Source organism: Sinocyclocheilus grahami, unplaced genomic scaffold (genome assembly GCF_001515645.1).
Source record: "Sinocyclocheilus grahami isolate Dianchi unplaced genomic scaffold, SAMN03320097.WGS_v1.1 scaffold2201.1, whole genome shotgun sequence".
NCBI lineage: Eukaryota > Metazoa > Chordata > Actinopteri > Cypriniformes > Cyprinidae > Sinocyclocheilus > Sinocyclocheilus grahami.
This window is the reverse complement of record NW_015507380.1, coordinates 50144-70702: the sequence shown is the minus strand read 5'-3', so window position 1 is coordinate 70702 and position 20559 is coordinate 50144. Positions and strand designations below refer to the sequence as shown.

The 20559-nt window shown below is 39.0% G+C and overlaps 1 protein-coding gene across 1 annotated transcript in view; it reads right to left on the bottom strand.

The window, feature by feature from the left end:
• Positions 1-10828: 10828 nt before the first annotated feature.
• Positions 10829-20559, bottom strand: part of LOC107574369 (E3 ubiquitin-protein ligase HECW1-like) — a gene marked incomplete at its 5' end in the record, with an annotated part of 30718 nt that continues 20987 nt past the window's right edge. The window contains 9 exons of the mRNA XM_016260807.1: positions 10829-11792; positions 13923-14121; positions 15357-15471; positions 15585-15731; positions 18009-18138; positions 18234-18332; positions 18840-18992; positions 19097-19210; positions 19652-19766. Of these exons, the coding sequence (XP_016116293.1) occupies positions 11681-11792; positions 13923-14121; positions 15357-15471; positions 15585-15731; positions 18009-18138; positions 18234-18332; positions 18840-18992; positions 19097-19210; positions 19652-19766 (1184 nt within the window). The remainder of the gene's footprint in view (positions 11793-13922; positions 14122-15356; positions 15472-15584; positions 15732-18008; positions 18139-18233; positions 18333-18839; positions 18993-19096; positions 19211-19651; positions 19767-20559) is intronic.

Sequence of the window (20559 nt, the reverse complement as noted above, 5' to 3'; positions counted from 1 at the left end):
CATTTATTTGATCACAAATACTGTAAAAATTGTGAAATATTATTATGATTTCAAACAGCTGCTTTCTAAGTGAATATCTGTTAAACTGTAATGTATTTCTGTGATGCGCAGCTGTATTTTCAGCATCATTCCTCCAGTCTTCAGTGTCACATGATCTTCAGAAATCAGTATAATATGCTGATCTGCTGCTCAACAAACATTTCTGATTATCATCAATGTTGAACACCGTTATGCTGCACAATATTTTTGTGGAAACCGTGACATTTTATTTCTCAGGATTCACAGATGAATAGAAAAGTTCAAAAGAACAGCATTTATTTGAAAACGAAAACTTTGTAACATTATTAATGACTTAACCGTCACTTTTTATCAATTTAATGCACCCTTGCTAAACAAAAGTACCAATTTCTTTAAAGAGACAGACAGATAGATATCCAATAATCCAATATGGTGACAATAATATCAATGATGTTATTCATATATCACCAAATTGGATTTTGGCATACAATATCAGCCAATAGCTGATATGGTATATTGCGCATATCTAGAATATAAATTAAGAATACAAGTTAAGATGACAAGCAATGAAAAAACTAAAATACAACCTTGCAGCTACAGTGCTGTAAATGTTCGCACAAAGCATGCAGCTACACATGACAGTAAGAGGTTGTTGGTGATTGAGCTGCATAACTCCGAAGCCAGCATTCATAAAATCCCAAAGGCCTCGTAATCGCTCTGATTGAGACCGATTCAGAAACACTAAAGCACCTTCCGCTCCTTTGAAAACCTAATAGGCTTTCACTGCCCTTGACTGCGTGGCTTTGGCATACCTTCATTTCCACGGTCTTGCGTTAATCTGGTCCTGCTTCTCAGGATACGAAAGCCACGAGGGAATGTGATAAAGAAACTCTAATCTCCTAAACATAACACCAGCCAAAGCTTCGGAGAGACCATCGTTGCCAGTGTTGGGGAAAGTTACTTTTAAAAATAATGCATTACAATATTGCGTTACTCTTTAAAAAAGTAACTTATCGTGTTACTTTTTATGGAAAGTAATGAGTTACAGTACTTTTGCTTACATTTTTCTCATCTGGGCTAGGCTTCCTTGTTTGTTTTTAATATAAAGTAATTTTTTGGCAAAGGTAAAAGCCCTTTCATTCCCTCAGGCTGAAGGAAATGTAAATTCACACTCAAGCATTCTGGATTGCATGAAGAATAGGACGCAGGCAGGAGAAGAAAGTTCATCACTTGCAATGCAGCAATAAAAAAATGTGCATCTAAAGTAATTTTCACTAATTATTATTATGGTTGAATTAGATCATTGAAGGTAAGCAGCAAAGATATTGGTTAATAAAATTGGACTAAATACATACAGGATATTTGTATTATTTAACATTTATTGCAGGTTGGCATCATATTCTGAATGTGCATTATACTGTTTTTCATTAATTTTGGAGGAATAGTGAATCTGTTTGTGTGCAGTGAGATGAGTAAACATTCATATTTAGTCTAGAGCTACAGTAAGATCATGTTCACACACAACGCTGGGCACTTACTCCTGATTTCTGTCTCCATGGCAACAGCAGAGCTGTCACTCAATACAAGGGGAAACAAAGTATCTAGCATTATTTGAAAAAGTAACTCAGATTCTTGTAAACTAAAAAGTAATGTGTTACTTTACTAGTTACTTGAAAAGTAATCAGATTACTTGTAATGCATTACCCCCAACACTGGCGTTTACTCGCTGATTGGTCTTGATTATGCGACCAGCGCTTGCATTGTGAAGTGTTTACACACGTGCAAAAAATTCTGATCTGTGTCAGATGCAAGCAAAAAAACTGTGTTTACACCGGCACAAAAAAAATCAGTCTAAACGTTTTGAATATTGTACCTACGATTTGTGAAATGTTTGGCAAGTGTTTGTCACGTTCTGACAAAAAAAATAAAAAAGTTTTAGTTTATAAAAATTGTTTAAAACCACAATTAACTATCTGGTTAAACATTTCACTCAGGAGACGAAATCGGTCTTTAAACTTGAAAGAAATAAAGTTGTGACATTTATCGTGATAATTATCAATATCTACTGATATGAAAAATCTTACCATGATAATTTTTTGTCCATAATCGCCCGGTCTATAACTAATCGTGACAACATTTTGCAGCGTGAGCAGATGATTTACAAATGAAATTTGACCAACGAACAATTTCCAGGTGTGGTGCAGATGTTTTGTCAAATATGACTTCTATTATTGTATGGAATGCAAAAAGTGCTGTGTGGTTAACCCAAGTCGAGGGCCTGCTGGAGGACAGACTGTGATTTGGATTCGGCGACTTTGGTGTCTTTAAAACCGAGCTGCAGTCTCTCTCCGCAGCCATGTCAGCACATTTCCAGAGCCTCTGGACTCGCAGACAACACCCGAGCGCAATGGCTTTCATGTGTGCGGGTCTAGGGTTGATGGCAGGGTCACGGTTTATGTGAAAAGGAGCCCATATTAAGTCTGCCTGTTCGAGTACACCGTTTATACGGTCAGCTTTCAGTCGAGTTAGAAAGTTATTCAGAATTTTTGAGACCGTGAACACTGGTTGTCGTTTGTCAGAATAAGAGGGTTTTAAATGCATTTATGCTTATCTAAATAAAACCAGACACTGGATATCTGAATATGCATTCTATCGATATGATCATTTGAAAAGTATAGATATTTGGTACAACAGGGAAGAACTGCAGAATATAATGTCATACAGATATTTTTAATATTATTAAAAAATTTTGTCCATCAATGGTGGCAATCAGTAGCCTAATTTCTAATGAAGAGACAGATTATATGACAGATTTTAATGTAGGCTTTTATACATATGTAAACATTATTTAATTACCATTATAACTAGCTATCTCACACATTTTTGCTCACTCAGTGTTTTTTTATTTTACAGTGGGGTAATTTTGGTGCAGTAGCACGAGATAGCTTGATTTCAAACTTTGAATTGAATAAAAATTAAGCAAGCAGTCAGTAATAAAATAAGCACAAATAAAGAAATTAATAATGATAGCACAAATAAAAAATAACAACAGTCCTTCGAATTAAATAAATTGCATTTTAGTTTTTCAGGTAGGTCTAACAGTAGGGTTAAGATACTTAACTTTTTTTTTTTGTTTTTTTTACCAATTATCCAAATAATGTTTAGTCCTAGAAAGCTATTATTATCAGAACACACGAGCATAACATACAGTTAGCAGATCAATGAATGAGAGGGCAGCGTTACCAGAGTTGCCCATATACCACACATGTTACAGCACAGTAGGGCTATTGCAGACAGAAACAATACTGTAATACATCCATGTTTCCCGTCGGCTCAATGTTTGAGTGGACTTTGCAGTTCCGATTCGCATGAATGGTATACGAGTGGAGCGACTGAGCGGAGCGCGCACACATAGAGCGGATAATACCAGAGCGTCACACCACGTGAAAGTGAAAACTGAGCGGTGAACTCATTTTCGGCAGCCGGAATTTCGGTGCATCTCTAATTATTGGCGACATCAGAAATGGATATTATATAATAGATGCTTTTTTGAACATTTTAGCAATTTAAAAATATAAAAAAAAGATTTTTCACAGGGCACCCCGGTTGGGAAACACTGGTCTAGAAGCCTTGCAGCATTTAAATCACATTGGCAGCTCCGGCGTCTTCTCCTGAGCAAAAGAGGTTATTAAACCTACATAAATTCTTATGGAAACCCATTGTCCAGTTGGACGATGTGTAAAAATGACACGGTTTGAGCTACATGTGAGAGAACACTGACAACGGAGTAACAATTCAACAAGATGCCATTATTCTTTCTATATCCCCGATTCAAAAGATACATAAAGCTCAACTATGCATTTAAAGCAAAAAGGTATTTTTTTCAAAACATCATTTAGTACTAGTTATAAGGAGTGTTTACACCACATCGTTTTCGACTAAAAACTGAAAACGTATGCGTTTTGGCCAGTGTTGGGGGGTAACGCATTACAAGTAACGCGAGTTATGTAATTAGATTACTTTTTTCTAGTAACTAGTAAAACAACAAATTACTTTTCGAAGAAGAATTTATAAGAAGGTTTGTTTGAGCTGCGCCCTCTACTGTACAGACTGAGCTAACATTTCCTTCAGCCCGAGGCGTATTAATTTCACTTTTGGTGTGAGAGGGCTTTTACATTTGCCAAAAATATAACTTTTTTTTTATATTAAAAACAAACAAGCAAGCCTAGGCCAGATGAGAAAAAGCAACACAAAAGTAGCGTAACGCATTACTTTCCATAAAAAGTAACTAAGCAACCTTTTAGGGAGTAACACAATATTGTAACGCATTAAAAGTAACTTTCCCCAACACTGATTTTAGTCATTTATTTACATCACAACAATGTTGTGGGGGCCTGACAACGCAAACATTTGAAAACAGGTTTTAAAGTGCAAGTTTTTTTAAAGCAATATCGTTATTGTCTCCATGTAAACTACAAAAATGCTAATCTGTGAAAATGGATTTTCATGGAACATGTGTCCATGTTTTGTTTTGTGTGTGTGTGTGACATCGCCAACTACTGGCCTGGCATGCATAAAACAGTGTTTTCAGTCATTTTCAAGGAGTCAGTGTCACGTAAACGTACCCTAAGAGGGCAGAAGATACAAAGACGCACCCAAAAACCATCTGTACTCATTACATGGCTATCCAGCATTAAAAGGTTTAGTTCATATGAACAATATTTGAACACTGCAAAGACTTAGGATCAGTAACTAGCTACTTAAGGTTAATTTGACTTTGAACTTGGAAATGTAGTATAATCTGTAGAGGAAGCGCACAACATGGGCGATTTGAGGTAAATACCTTAATCCTCTTGAGTCTCTGAGCTTCTGTCTGCTAGAAGGCGACAGCACTGATTCAGATGAAAGTAAATCAACAATACTTCCTCTAACCTTCACACAGATGACAATGATATAACTGGGGGGCCACCAAGCCACACATCCATCCACTGCACAATCGCACAACATGGGCGATTTGAGGTAAATACCTTAATCCTCTTGAGTCTCTGAGCTTCTGTCTGCTAGAAGGCGACAGCACTGATTCAGATGAAAGTAAATCAACAATACTTCCTCTAACCTTCACACAGATGACAATGATATAACTGGCTTTATAACCAAGCTACACATCCATCCACTGCACAATACTTCAAATTAAATCAATATTGCGATACGATATAAATACATGCACTGCATCTCATCCAGTGTTTCAGTGACTCTGAGCAGCTTTGGTTATTAATTGTGAATCGAGTCGCTCTGTGACACTCAAGCAAAGTATCATGATGAACATGTAACATTTCCCGGCAAAACGAAAGCCACAAATATTTAGTAATTCTACAGTTACACGAGACAACTTTTACTATTTACTTGATCATTTTTACTTGATTTTTCCACTTCATAACAACACTAGGCCTATTTTTTTAAATATATTTCTTATTTTGTTTTTTATTTTATGTAATAATAAAATCACAATTCATTATATTATTTAGTCGTACTGAATAGGTCCAACAGTGGGAATGTGGCAAATGAAAACTCAAGTAGAAAGGAGTTATTATTATTATTCATTTATTTATTTAATTTGAACTTTATTTGGTTCACTTTATGGTTACTGAAAGAGGTTTGAGCTGGTTCTTATAAAGAGTATATGAACACCCACATTTTCAACCCTAAAAGGACAGTTCACACTCTTCAGTTTTTTTTTATCGTCTATGCAGATTCACTCCCCAATCAGAAATGCAAAAAATATCGCAGTGTCATTTTTTCCCCCCAGTACCGTTCAGCCCTAGTCTCTGCATTGTGTTTGCATTTCCATAGTTTGATCTCAGCACTCTGTCGCATCCCCAGTGCTTCCGGTCACTCGTGTTGCCTCAATCTGGCAACTCTCATTGAAAATGAATGATTTCCGGTCGCTTTGTCTTTTCAAATCACTGTCAGTGGGAACATCACTGCAGGCTGCTTCTCATCATGAGTGACAGTTTTAAACAGCAAAGTAAGTCTGGGATGGACTATGCTGTGAAGGACATCACAGCTACCTTACTGATGTCCTACAGCCATTAAAGGTGGCGGCGAAAAAGGCTTAAAACAAGTTTTACCCTGTGTATTTTCTGCCACGGGACACAACACAATGAATGTGTTATATGAGGCCAGCAGCACTTTATTTTCTGCCAAGTGAGCAAGTGTGCACTTTAGTTAAACATCAGCTTTTGCTCTGAGTTTCTCGGGGGAAAGTGCAGCTTTTCTGTGCTGCATTAATCAGCAACAGGCATCTAGAGAGCGCGCAGGTAATTAGCCTCTGACAGGAGCTAAAGCTCTTAAAGGCAGGGAATGAAAACAACATACGACTAAGAAGTCCCATCAGCACACGCACGTTCACAGAAGGGTGAAAAAGGCTGCTGGGTTGAGAGCGGAGGCCTGTTTGCTCTGTGTCTGTGACATGCAGGAATAATGCACTCTGACATGTGACCCCGGCACGGAGCGGAGCGAGGGGCTCCTGTTCTCATGCTCCACAGATACTGCAGAAACATCTAGGGAAAGTGCATTACCTCATCTGAAAGCCTTAACGCTGTTTCTTTTAGACCGGACTATGTCCTTTAAGCACCTCGCTTTTGTTAAACGGAGGCAAGTATGCAGAAAACAGATCTGGTTTTCTTGCCATGCCTAAATGACGTCTTGACGAACAAACCCTGTTACCCCAGTTTGGGCTGTAGTTCAGGAAGTATGGAAAATTAACGGAATAAAGTTTTGGTTGTTTTTTGTTTTTAATCAGATACAAAATGATTTTTATTATTATTATATATAATAACTGCCGTTTGGGATCAGTAGAATTTTACCGTTTAAAAAAACCCCAGCAATATTGTGAAATATTCCATTTCAAATAGCCGTTTTCTACGTGAATATATCGTTTTCAAAAGTCTCAGTTTCGGTCCGTTTACACTGAAACGCAACCCCGAAGTTTTCAAACTAAAACGGGATCTGCAGCATTTCTGAAAGTCTCAGTTTTCTAGGGTCGAAAACGCCGGAGTAGTTTAGACGACAGACGTAACCGTCGCAAAAGTTAGGCCTACGCGTTTTAAAATGAAAATGCACTAGTATAAACGTAGCCTCAAGCACTAAAAGGGCTTCAATAACAAACTTGGCTTTCACACGACATCGTCATCCCCCCCACCCGCTACGGTCACCCGCTCTGTTTCCATGGTGCACAGCAGATGCTGCCACTGGGCTTTTAGCCCCGTACGACTTGAATGGCACGACAATGATGTCATGGTATCCCACTCGGCTGTTAGAGCCGGGATTCTCTGGGAAAGAGAGCGGAAAAGTTGTGATGGGAAAATACAAAGGGAAAAAATGTATAAATCACACTGCACAGATCCGTCAATCAAGCAGCGGAACTCACCCAGAAATGAAAGAAACCCCCGAGATTTATGAAAGGAGGGTGAGAAATTCTCAGCTGATGACATGCTGTTTAAGACAACAGTGAGACTGTGGTGTCATCCGCTTTTACACTGCAAACACATCCCTCCCAAATGCACGAGCTTAATTAAAAAATAACAAGGATTCACAGAGCTCAGTACCGAAGCTGAACTTTGAATAATAGAGTTATTATGGCTGAGAGATCGGTAAAACACGCTGGACATGAACTACTCACCGATTTGTGCTTAATTGTTCTCAGATGAAATGGCCTAAACGGCGGTGGCAAACATCCAGACAGTTGCACTTTCAAACCTCTGCCCATTAATCCTGATGTGTTCCGCTCTGTTTCCATGGTGCACAGCAGATGCTGCCACTGGGCTTTTAGCCCCGTACGACTTGAATGGCACGACAATGATGTCATGGTATCCCACTCGGCTGTTAGAGCCGGGATTCTCTGGGAAAGAGAGCGGAAAAGTTGTGATGGGAAAATACAAAGGGAAAAAATGTATAAATCACACTGCACAGATCCGTCAATCAAGCAGCGGAACTCACCCAGAAATGAAAGAAACCCCCGAGATTTATGAAAGGAGGGTGAGAAATTCTCAGCTGATGACATGCTGTGTAAGACAACAGTGAGACTGTGGTGTCATCCGCTTTTACACTGCAAACACATCCCTCCCAAATGCATGAGCTTAATTAAAAAATAACAAGGATTCACAGAGCTCAGTACCGAAGCTGAACATTGAATAATAGAGTTATTATGCTGCTCTGCTCTGCTCTGCTCTGCTCTGCTCTGCTCTGCTCTGCTCTGCTCTGCTCTGCTCTGCGGTCATCTAGACCGAGCCACGGTCAGCCAAGCTGTTCCTCGGACTTCTGTTGCCAGGGCAACGGGCGTGATTGACAGCGCTTTCCACCAATCACGATCAAGCACTTGCCGGTGGGCGGGAGGAGGCGGACCTTGACAATGACATTTGACCAATAAGAGGTGAACAATTAATTAATTAAATAATTATGTTACAGCTATATAAAAAAAGCCTGATGTGGGGTTTTATTTTGAGAGGACAATGTAATCATGGTAGTGTTTACTGGAACTGTAGACATTCAAAGGCTCTCATCCTCTGTGAATTGTATTTATATTTGACAGACAGTTGCACTTTCAAACCTCTGCCCATTAATCCTGATGTGTTTTGCAAACAAACGGATCAGATAGCCTGCTGATATTACATGTTCCAGAGTTTGTCTTGTGACTAATACAGCAGATAATAAACAATTCAAATATTGTAATATTGTAAGCGTTCAACTTGCGCTCAAACTTCTGTCCAGCATGCAAAAGCTAAATATACCTATCCATCTCAATCAGTAATTGCCTAAAACTTCTGTTTTGGCTTTGTTTTTCTATTGTTTTCATACTTGCTGAAGCCAGTGACTGAAAAGTGGTTTGACCAATAGCGTGAAGGCATTGTACGGATCACCCAATCGTGGCGTGCAAGAAGGCGGGATCTACAGACAGTCAAAAGCAATGCAAATACACATATAATACACGAGGACTGTAGAGAGACTGCCAACAGGAAAACAAAGCCAGAACCCAGACGTTTTAGGCAATTTAGAAAAACCCATCCAGGACATGTCTGGGAAGAAGAGGACTTATGTGAATCTGGGAATGAATCCAATATCATGCCATTGCCCGTGTCATTATTAAATGCAGCTCATGACCTAAAACAGCTTTTGCTTTAAGAAGCATTGTTTAAACGGTTAGAGTTATTTCTAACGTAGCCACATGGACGCTGCTGGCAGAACGCTCTGATGAGCTCAGTGTTAGTGTCACTAATTTGGTTACACAATGAAGTGGCTTACATCACTATCAAGTGAGCTTCCAAGTGTGCTTGAGCTCATATTAGTGAGAGTGAGGTGACAAACTTGAGTTTAACCTCTTCTGCTCCACAAACAGAATCAGTTTTGAATGACATTATCAACAGTATTTGAGCCACGTGATTAAATCAGGCTCAATTTGGAGCTCAACCGATGAAACGAGCATGACTTTTTAAACGGATTTAAAGGAATAATTTACCCAAAAATGAAAATGTGCTGTCAATTTACTCACCCTCAGGCCATCCAAGATGTAGGTGACTTTTTTCCTTCAGTAGAATGGTAGAGTTTTAAATGAAACCGTGCTCCCGGGTGATTCATTAAATGCAAGTCAAAAAAAAAAAAAAAGCATAAAAAGCATATCAAGGAGCACATAATGAATACCCGTGGCTCCTGAAATAAAATAAACAAGGTGGATGTGGGGTCTGAAATGTGTTATCCGTGGCAATGCCCACAACAAAATATATTATACCAAGTATACTTGACTTCTAAATTGCCTAAAACTTCTGTTTTGGCTTTGTTTTTCTATTGTTTTCATACTTGCTGAAGCCAGTGACTGAAAAGTGGTTTGACCAATAGCGTGAAGGCATTGTACGGATCACCCAATCGTGGCGTGCAAGAAGGCGGGATCTACAGACAGTCAAAAGCAATGCAAATACACATATAATACACGAGGACTGTAGAGAGACTGCCAACAGGAAAACAAAGCCAGAACCCAGACGTTTTAGGCAATTTAGAAAAACCCATCCAGGACATGTCTGGGAAGAAGAGGACTTATGTGAATCTGGGAATGAATCCAATATCATGCCATTGCCCGTGTCATTATTAAATGCAGCTCATGACCTAAAACAGCTTTTGCTTTAAGAAGCATTGTTTAAACGGTTAGAGTTATTTCTAACGTAGCCACATGGACGCTGCTGGCAGAACGCTCTGATGAGCTCAGTGTTAGTGTCACTAATTTGGTTACACAATGAAGTGGCTTACATCACTATCAAGTGAGCTTCCAAGTGTGCTTGAGCTCATATTAGTGAGAGTGAGGTGACAAACTTGAGTTTAACCTCTTCTGCTCCACAAACAGAATCAGTTTTGAATGACATTATCAACAGTATTTGAGCCACGTGATTAAATCAGGCTCAATTTGGAGCTCAACCGATGAAACGAGCATGACTTTTTAAACGGATTTAAAGGAATAATTTACCCAAAAATGAAAATGTGCTGTCAATTTACTCACCCTCAGGCCATCCAAGATGTAGGTGACTTTTTTCCTTCAGTAGAATGGTAGAGTTTTAAATGAAACCGTGCTCCCGGGTGATTCATTAAATGCAAGTCAAAAAAAAAAAAAAAGCATAAAAAGCATATCAAGGAGCACATAATGAATACCCGTGGCTCCTGACAATATGTTGAGATCTTATGATTATCTTATGTTGAGGTTTCAGCTAAAAATCGCCTTTACTGTTCTTCAAGAAAACAAACAAAAAAAGTCACCTACCTCTTTTATGGCCTGAGGGCGAGTAAATTAACAGCACATTTTCATTTTTGAGTGAACTATTCCTTTAAGGTTTGGTCAGGGGCTATGTTCAGAATAGTGTACTAGCATACTACTCATACATGCAGGATCCATAACATGCGCATTATGGATGTTATCTGTAAGCATACAATACCTAGATAATGTTTGACATTCACCACAGTGCATATCTAGAGTACTGCATGTCATAATGCAGTGTGACTACTTGATGCAATACCAATCTTGGACTTTTATCGGATCATTCACACATTAAAAATGCAAAATAACTCTTTATTGCTGATATGCAAAGTGGGAGATGCATGCTTTATTATGAAACATGCAGTGTAATGAGGTCATGTGACAACTGCACTGCATAATGCACTTGAAAGTGTTTATTTGTTGCATATGTTTTGCATACTACAGAACTTAAATAATAATACTGGCAGTATGAAGTACAGTATATACTGTGCAGTATTAAGCAATATGTTAGTATTCCATTTCAAACATAGCCAGGCATTGGAAATCTCACTTTACCACATGTAAAAGGTAACAACCAATCAGAAAGGAGACGTACTGATGACTAACCAATAGAATGATGCCAAGGACAAACATGGAGTAAGATGCAATTTTTCCCTATTGCATACATGTTGGACACCACACTCCCACAAAGTACTATATATCTTGTGTTTTAGTGCAGAAACATGCTATTTCAAGTCATTTTAAACAAAATTCTCAGATTTAAAAAATATCTCTAAAAAGTCTCTTGTGGAAAGAGTTACTGAAAACGTTTTTGCAGTAATAATAAAAAAAATAAAAAAAATCAAGTCTCAATCGAGTCTCACTTCTTCACTCCAGACCAAAGCTGCTGGTCTCCTCCACAGCGGTGAGAAGTTTCTCATACAGCACAGGGTACGACGGATAGGGAGGCAGATCCAGACGGTTGAAGCATGTGTGCGCCCTGCAGCAGACGAAAATACAGAGGTCAAAGGTCAGGAGGAGGCTTCTATCATGACCTCAGACTGAATCAGTGAGACGAGCTCTACACTTCTGTGATCCGCTTTGCTGTAAAGCACAAGTCTTCCCAGCAGAGCATGTGCAATTCTGTATCTGAGTGAGGCATCTGTATCTTTTCCATCACATTGGCCTTATTTAGCTCTGCCTGCTGACTCGGTGCACACACACAATGACAAACTCCCAGCCGTTCTCACCCTGACAGAGAAATATGAGCCTGTACTTTAGTGCTGACGGCGCCAGGCTTTGATCCGCAGCCCCATCCTATCTTTTCCATGCCAGAACAGAGAGAAATGATTTTCAAGGCGAGACGTCGGATGCAAATTGAGCTGGTTTTCAGGATGACACTTTGTCGTCTCAGGTAGCTTTATTTACAAGTCTAAACAGTAAGGCGGTTTCTTTGCTGTTGTGATACAGAGGTCAAAGGTCAGGAGGAGGCTTCTATCATGACCTCAGACTGAATCAGTGAGACGAGCTCTACACTTCTGTGATCCGCTTTGCTGTAAAGCACAAGTCTTCCCAGCAGAGCATGTGCAATTCTGTATCTGAGTGAGGCATCTGTATCTTTTCCATGCCAGAACAGAGAGAAATGATTTTCAAGGCGAGATGTCGGATGCAAATTGAGCTGGTTTTCAGGATGACACTTTGTCGTCTCGGGCAGCTTTATTTACAAGTCTAAACAGTAAGGCGGTTTCTTTGCTGTTGTGATTGAATTGCAGTGTGGAAGAACCATGGCAGGTAAACAAAACAGTATTTGAACAAGCTTATATTCGACCACACAAAGAATCTGTGGGTAAAAGCACTGCTTGGTGTTTTGCACTTCACGACTCACAACATATTCATTCTATGAAATATAAACTATGAAGAATGTGAAATGAATGTGTAATGGTAGAGCAAATCATTTGGTTTTTAATATTCAGCCCAGGTCTTTAAGATCCTGAGCCTTTCTGTGTAGCAGCTCTAATCTAGCATATATGCAAGCCATCTATATGGTAATGAGCTCCAAAAAGTTGACGAAATGCACGTTTAAATTATCCTCTCTAGGGTAAACGCACCAAAAATATTCATAATGTCACACTTGTTTGTCTCCAGAATGAGGCGTTGCGAGTTCACGTTTTACTGCAGAAGCCGACAAGCGCCTTGTTGTTTTTGAACAGAAGCCGATAAGTCCATTTCAGCGAATCAGCACGCTGTATTCAGGTCAGGTGACAAGGCTACTTTCACTCTGAAAAGACGTGCTAGCTGAGAGGAGTTTCGTCAAAGCTGACTAAAAGTGATCGAGGATCATTTCGACGAACTTGATGAACCTGTGATATCTGCTTCAGGCGAAAAAGGAAAATAAAAGCTGAAATGTTTTCACGGAAGCTTGCGAAAGCAGAGCGTTACACTGATGAGGGAAAAGCTCCGTGTAATCACATCCATACGGTTTATGATCACAACAACGTTTGTCAGGCGTCTACATTCTCATCTGAGGAGATCACAAAGATTAAACCAGTGTTTTTATAAACTCTAAAACATGAAATGTGGAGTTATCTGCTTTTGCTATAAAACAAACTTTTAATATGTAAAAAACAACAACATACTTTCAATGAACTTTAATTTTGTAAATGACCTGTATTTGTTCAAGTTATTATTACTTAATCAAAACAAACCAACTGCAGTTTGATTGATATTACTTGGAATGCGCAATAAAAAAAAAGTGATTTCTGAAAAAAAATTTAATTAAATAGTTATCGGTTTCAAATAAACTCTTCATATATATATATATATTTTTTTTTAGCCAGTTGCCAAGGCAACACCTGATTTAGATGTACTAAAATAGCTAGAAATAAAACTAAATTTTTTTTTTTTAAAACTATATATTCATTTAAACAAATAAGACCAATACTAATAAACCCTTGGTAAATTTGATATATTTTTCTACTTCAGCTAGCATAAAGCTTTCCCTCTTGATGAATTAGCCTTCCCCAAGTACTAAAAAGTCTTCAAGAGTTTTATAAAGCTGTGTTTAGCAATAATTTGGGATATACAGTATGTGATTCTGCAGGCAGAAAGAGTGTCATCTATAGCAGTATACCTTGGTAGAGAGGTAATCTTCCCCCACTTTTCAATGCAGAAACGCCGCAGGCCGTTGCTCCCACGGAGCGCTGCGAAACCCTCGTAGGGGACACTGGACGTTCCCGTCACGAACTGCAGCAGGCGCAGCCTCTGCTCATTATTGAAGCACTCCACCGCATCCCAGAAACTACGAATCACAACGTGCCCATCGTGGTAACCTGGAGGGTGATGGAGATACTGGTAAAGTTAAACACCAATAGGTGCTACGTCACCGGTAGTTTCTGTTGTGTTTACCTTACTCTGAAGTAGGAGCTAATTTAGTGTTATTATAATCATTCCCAGTTGATCCCAGTACTTCCACCAGGATTTACGATGTGTGACCCTGGAGCACAAAAGCAGTCATAAGTAGCACGGGGATATTTGTAGCAATAGCCAACAATACATTGTATGGGTCAAAATTATACATTTCTCTTTTATGCCAAAAATCATTAGGATATTAAGTAAAGATCATGTTCCATGAAGATATTCTGTAGATTTTCTACCGTAAATATACAGTATCAATTTAATTTTTGATTAGTAATATGCATTGCTAAGGACTTCATTTGAACAACTTTAAAGATGATTTTCTCAATATTTTGATTTTTTTGCACCCTCAGATTCCAGATTTTCAAATAGTTGTATCTCGACCAAATATTGTCCTATCCTAACAAACCATACAATCAAAAAAGGCTTATTTATTCAGCTTTCAGATGATGTATAAATCTCAATTTCGAAAAATGTACCCTTATGGCTGGTTTTGTGCTCCAGGGTCACATAAGAACTATGAAGACGTTCCTCTGGTGTGAAAGCCGCTCTTGTTTAACTGGTTCAGGTGTGTTTTATTGGGACTGGAGCTTAACCCTGCAGAAAAGTGGCCCTTTGGGAGCAAGAAACAAGCTTATTTAAATTAGCCAAAATATAAGAAGAAAAGAGAATGTGTCCCTCTAAAGAGGCCCTTCAGGCGTCTTTATCCGAATGTGCATAGGCTGTGCAGGAAAAGTCAACAGAAGACTTCAGAGACTCAACCCGAGGTTATCCCGACATCGCAGGGTTATATGAAATTCTACAGGGTTCACCCGTCACGCTTTTAATGTCAACAGCTCCGTTCTAAATGATGAACTGCAATCTAAACAGATGGGATACTTGTTTTGGCATTAGCTGTGGGATACAATCCTGTTGACCCTCCATAGTAATTCACAGCAGAAGACCTGAAAGAAAAGTGAGACCACTTCACATGGAACAAATGCTTAACCCGAGCAATCAAGCTTCTACTCACTATTGAAGACCATGTGAGCATTTCTCTCCAGTAATTAAACATTTATGGATAGCTTTTAGAACAAAACTGACATATATTACCCAATGCTGACAGAGCAGCTGCCATGAATTTTTAAAGACAACGCAAGCATCTGCTCACCTCCTCTATATTCTGTGTTGGATCTCCAGTCGTTCAAATCGATCTCAGCCGTCCCAGCAATGACCAACTCCAGCTCACGAGCGTCGAACACTGAAACCAGACGGGAGTCTATGACCTGCATTATAAAAGAACAGTTTATACAGTACATGACATTCAAATCATCTGAATTAGATTAGTGAATAATTCTGTAACTAATTTTCAGTGAAACTACCATCCAAGCTAACGTACCTCATAGAAACCTCTTACAAGGGCTTCGGTCTGCTGCATAACCCCCCTCTCCACCCTCCATCTAGCCATGCGCTCGATGTATTCCTTCTTGTTCTTCTCCGTCACTTGGGTATTGGAGCCTCCCGACTTCAGTTCCCTCTCTATGACCTGTCAAAAGATGTAAAAAGTTTTAACGGTTGGTACAAACCTTTGTTGCAGCAGAAATAATGTTTACAAGTTTTACTGACATGGCACCTATAAAGCAAGGATTCATCCTGAGCCACCTTTTTGTTGTGTGTAACTCTTTTAATGTTAAAATATTTTTCTGAGAGTTGGTTAAGTAAGCCAGGGGTGTCCAAACCTGCTTCTAGTCGGTTATCATTCTATAGAGTTTAGCTCCAACTTATTTCAACACACCTGCCTGGAAGTTTCTAGTGATCCTGAAGACCTTGATTAGCTAGTTCAGGTGGGTTTAATTAGGGTTGGAGCTAAACTCTGCAGTGACCCTCCAGGAAGAGGATTAGACACCCCTGAGGTAAGTCACTAAAGGGTTAGTTCACCCAAAAATGAAAATTAGCCCACAAATGACTCACCCTCAAGTCATCCTAGATGTATATGACGTTCTTCTTTCAGACGAATCCAGTCGGAGTTATAATAAAAATGGTCTTCGATCTTTCAAGCTGTTTAATGGCACTCAGCCGGTGTTGCATGCATCAGTCCAAAAGAAGTTAAATAACAGGCGCCCATCCATTAAAAAAAAGTGTCTCACATGGCTCCGGGGGGTGAAGAAAGGCCTCCTGTAGCGAATCGATGCATTTTTGTAAGAAAAATATCCATATTCAAAACATAATAATCACTTTAATGTAGCTTGCGCCAACAGTCTTACACGGAAGCAGCTCTGGGCGGATGAAAGATCTTGAGCTTGAAAGATCAAAGACAATTTTTATTATAACTCCGACTGGATTTGTTTAAAAGAAGAAAGTCATACACACCTAGGATGACTTGAGGGTGAGTCATTTGTGGGCTAATTTTCATTTTTGGGTGAACTAACCCTTTAAGACAGTGGTCTCAAACTCAATTCCTGGAGGGCCACAGCTCTGCGGAGCTTAGCTCCAACCAGCTCCAACTCACACCTGCTCGGAAGTTTCTCGTGATCCTGAAGAGCTTGATTAGCTGGATCAGGTGCGTTTGATTAGGGTTGGAGCTAAACTGTGCAGAGCTGTGGCCCTCCAGGAATTGAGTTTGAGTCCAATTCATTAAGAAGTTGAGTGTAAACCAGTGTTTCTCAACCCTGGTCCTGGAGGCCCCACTCTGGTTGGGTTTGTACTGGGATTGAGAAGCATTAGTGTAAACAGTGTGGCTCGGTTTGCATTGGTGACCCCGACGTGCCAACTTTTAGTACAATGTGGTTTTAGTACAACTTAATACAAAACTGGTAACCAGGTTTGGCTTGCTATACGTAATGGAGATGCCTGAGCATGAGACTCAATTTCCTTCAATCCTGATCATAGATCATTATCATTGCTTGTATTTTGGTAAGACACTAGGGATGAAACGATTAGTTGATATTAAAGACAACGTAAACAATAAAAAATTGTCAACAAATATTTTTGTTGTTGAATATTCTTTTGTATCTCATATGACCTAATGTAACAGCCTGCAATAACGTGGTTTGACCAGTGTGGCGATGTAGCACAAGACTGTAATTCGGCCCTCCTGGATGTAATACAATAGAAGTAGAAATGCTTATGAGACGTGCAAATGAACCCGAACCAGTAGCGTGTGGGAAATTTTATCAAAAAAAAAAAATGCTGTTATGTGTAAAAGGTCCGATATACTGATGCTGAAGCTATTTTTTCATTCCTTGGTTAGGGATAAAAATACGTTTTGTGTTTGTGAATATCCCAACACTGCTGAAAGCGGCATTTAGATGAATACGTAAATATATGCTGTGCGCTTTCCTCTCAGTAACAAAATAAACACAACAAAAATGACAACATGGGAAAACAGTAGTTAAGAAAGCATCTGATCATAGCAATGTGGATACGTTTGAATCAGCTCTGCAATCGGCACTCCAGTCTAATCACGTTTATTTATATAGCTCTTTATACAATAGATTGCTTTAAAGCAAGCAGCTTTACAGTATTTAACATGAAAAAACAGTGTTAGTGTCACTTTCAGTTAGAATTACAACTTGATATTCTGCTATAAAGCAGCTCTATATGTATGAATATGTATAGAATATGTACAACTCAATATTTTAAATAATTACAAAAGCTGAATAATTGATCAAAGACTACTGATTAATTGGTGAAATAGTTGACGGTTAGTCAATTAATCATTTTAATAATCATTAGATTAATCGATTATCAAAATGATAATTTGTTGCAGACACATGAAAACCTCCTTGAAGGTGCTTCAAAAACAGAATGAATTATCCAGCACCTGTCCAAAGACCTCCTCGTTGACTGTAAACGTCAGATCCAGGATATCCGTGATATCGTTGTCCTTCATCCACTGTAAGCTCTGGTGGAACTCCTCATCCAGGTATTCCAAATCACTCAGATCTGTCACTCTATGGACCACACAATACAGACATCCAATCAAAATCCATAATTTGAAACTCACTTTATTGTGTCACCTTGACGCCAAAAAATCTCTGCGACTCACAGTCTGAGCAGGGCCTTGTAGAACGGTCGAGTGAAGAAAGCATCCAACAGATACTGGTGGATCAGAGCCAGACCCAAAATACGGCCACTGAAACGGAACCTGTGAGGGTCCAGCAAAACATTTATCCATGTCATAATGTTCTGTGCATGCTCCAATATAACACATATCCTGTTTTTGAACCAATTATAGGCTTTTGAAATTCTCTACCTTCTGGATAGGGCTTGAAAGTCAGACACTGTGACTTGGGACAACTTTTAAATTCAATTAAACGTTGTGAATCTCAACACTGACATTCACTAGACGTGTCCTCTTCTTGGATGAAGTTCAAGGCAAACGCTGAGAATTTGTCTTTGTATTTAGTTTCCGAACACTGTAATTTACTCAACAAGAGGGCCATTTTCCCTGTCAGTCAAAATCCCAAAATAAGAGACAAAACAAAGACGTAGCGTGACCGCTTCTGACCAGAAGGCATGCGATTCCTCAACCACATGCCACATCAACCAGAGAACTACAAAGCTGAACTTCAAAAACATTCCAAGTCTAAGCAGCAATAATTGGGGATAAAGAGAGATACAGTAGTAAGGTAGAAAACGGAAGATCTCTCACCATTCCAAATGGTTCTCTACAAATGCAGACATGGGGCTGACCTGCACCGTATACGTGTCATTGGCTGAGTACTCAAACAGACCGTAGTAGGGGTTAAACAGCTCCTGAGACAACAGGAAGAAGAACTCCCGCGATGGCCCGCTGTAATCCAAACTATAGGGAACATGAACGCAATATTTTAGATCAGTTAAGATTCCAATTTCTGGTTTGTATGTCTGGCAATAGCATGCATGTGAATGAGAACACAGTCGACTGACCCTTCCTCTCCTACAAAGGTGATGTAGAGCTTGTTTCTCTGGAGCTCTTTGCGTGAGTAGGCCATTACTTGATTAAAGGTGCCTTCCAGTAGATGTTCCCTTCTGATGATGAGCCTCGATAGCAACACAAAATAAAACCAAATCAAAATCAATGTAACATCCATCCATCCATCTATCTATCATCATGTCTGTCTGTCTGTCTGTCTGTCTGTCTGTCTATCTATCCATCCATCCATCCATCTATCTATCATCATGTCTGTCTGTCTGTCTGTCTATCTATCTATCTATCTATCTATCTATCTATCTATCTATCTCTATCTATCTATCTATCTATCTATCTATCTATCTATCTATCTATCTATCTATCTATCTATCTATCTATCTATCTATCTATCTATCTATCTATCTATCATCATGTCTGTCTGTCTATCTATCTATCTATCTATCTATCTATCTATCTATCTATCTATCTATCTATCTATCTATCTATCTATCTATCTATCTATCTATCTATCTATCTATCTATCTATCTGTCTGTCTATCTGACACACTTACTTGATTTTTCCTGGTCCCTGGCCGTAACCTTTAGCCTCCAGCTTCCTGTAAAAATTGCGAAGTTTTGCCTCAAAGTCTCTGCGGTATGGAGCAGGCGCTCTGGCCCTCTGCAAGCCTGTCAAAATACATAATACCACTGCATAAAATGACACACTGCTCTATTTTTGAACATTTCCTCATTTAAAAATGTCATACAATGTATTCAAATGAAATAAAAGTGGGCAAGAAGCCAAAGAAAAGATACATTTAATCAGAGGTGTAAAGTATTGGAGTAAATGTACTTAGTTACTGTACTTGAGTATCTTTTCGGGGTACTTTGTAGTTGTACTGAGTATCAAAGATATTAGCAACTTTTACTCTTTACTTCACTACATTTCTGAATGAGTATCTGTACTCTTTACTCCACTACACATTATTTTATTTATCCATTATACTGAAGAGACCTTTTTGAAAGATATTGTTTTTTGTTTTTTGTTTATTTTGTTTTGTAATTTTGAGGTGTTCAGTTTTATTTTGGTTTTAGAAATAAAAATCAACTCTTTCTTGTTTGTGTTTCACGCTCTCTGTGCCTTGCCCTGGACTTTTATGTCACTTCCTGTCTCCCGTGGTGTTTGTAGTCAGTTTGTAGTCCGTTTGTTCATTGGTTCCCCTTGATTAGTCTCCCCAGGTGTGTCTTATCTTGTTAAGCTTGTTAGCCCCCGTGTGTATATATAGCCCTAGTGTTTCTTTAGTTCCTTGTGAGTTGTTGAATGTAATGGTTGTCTGTTTGCCAGGCATTCTGTTCTTTGTTCCCTTTGGGTTTTGCATGAAATACCTGCACATAGATCCTTGCCTCTGCCTGTTTTCTGCAGCTTCTCCACAACAATGTTACAGTTTTTCACTGGCATGTCTCTTTGACTAGTGCATCT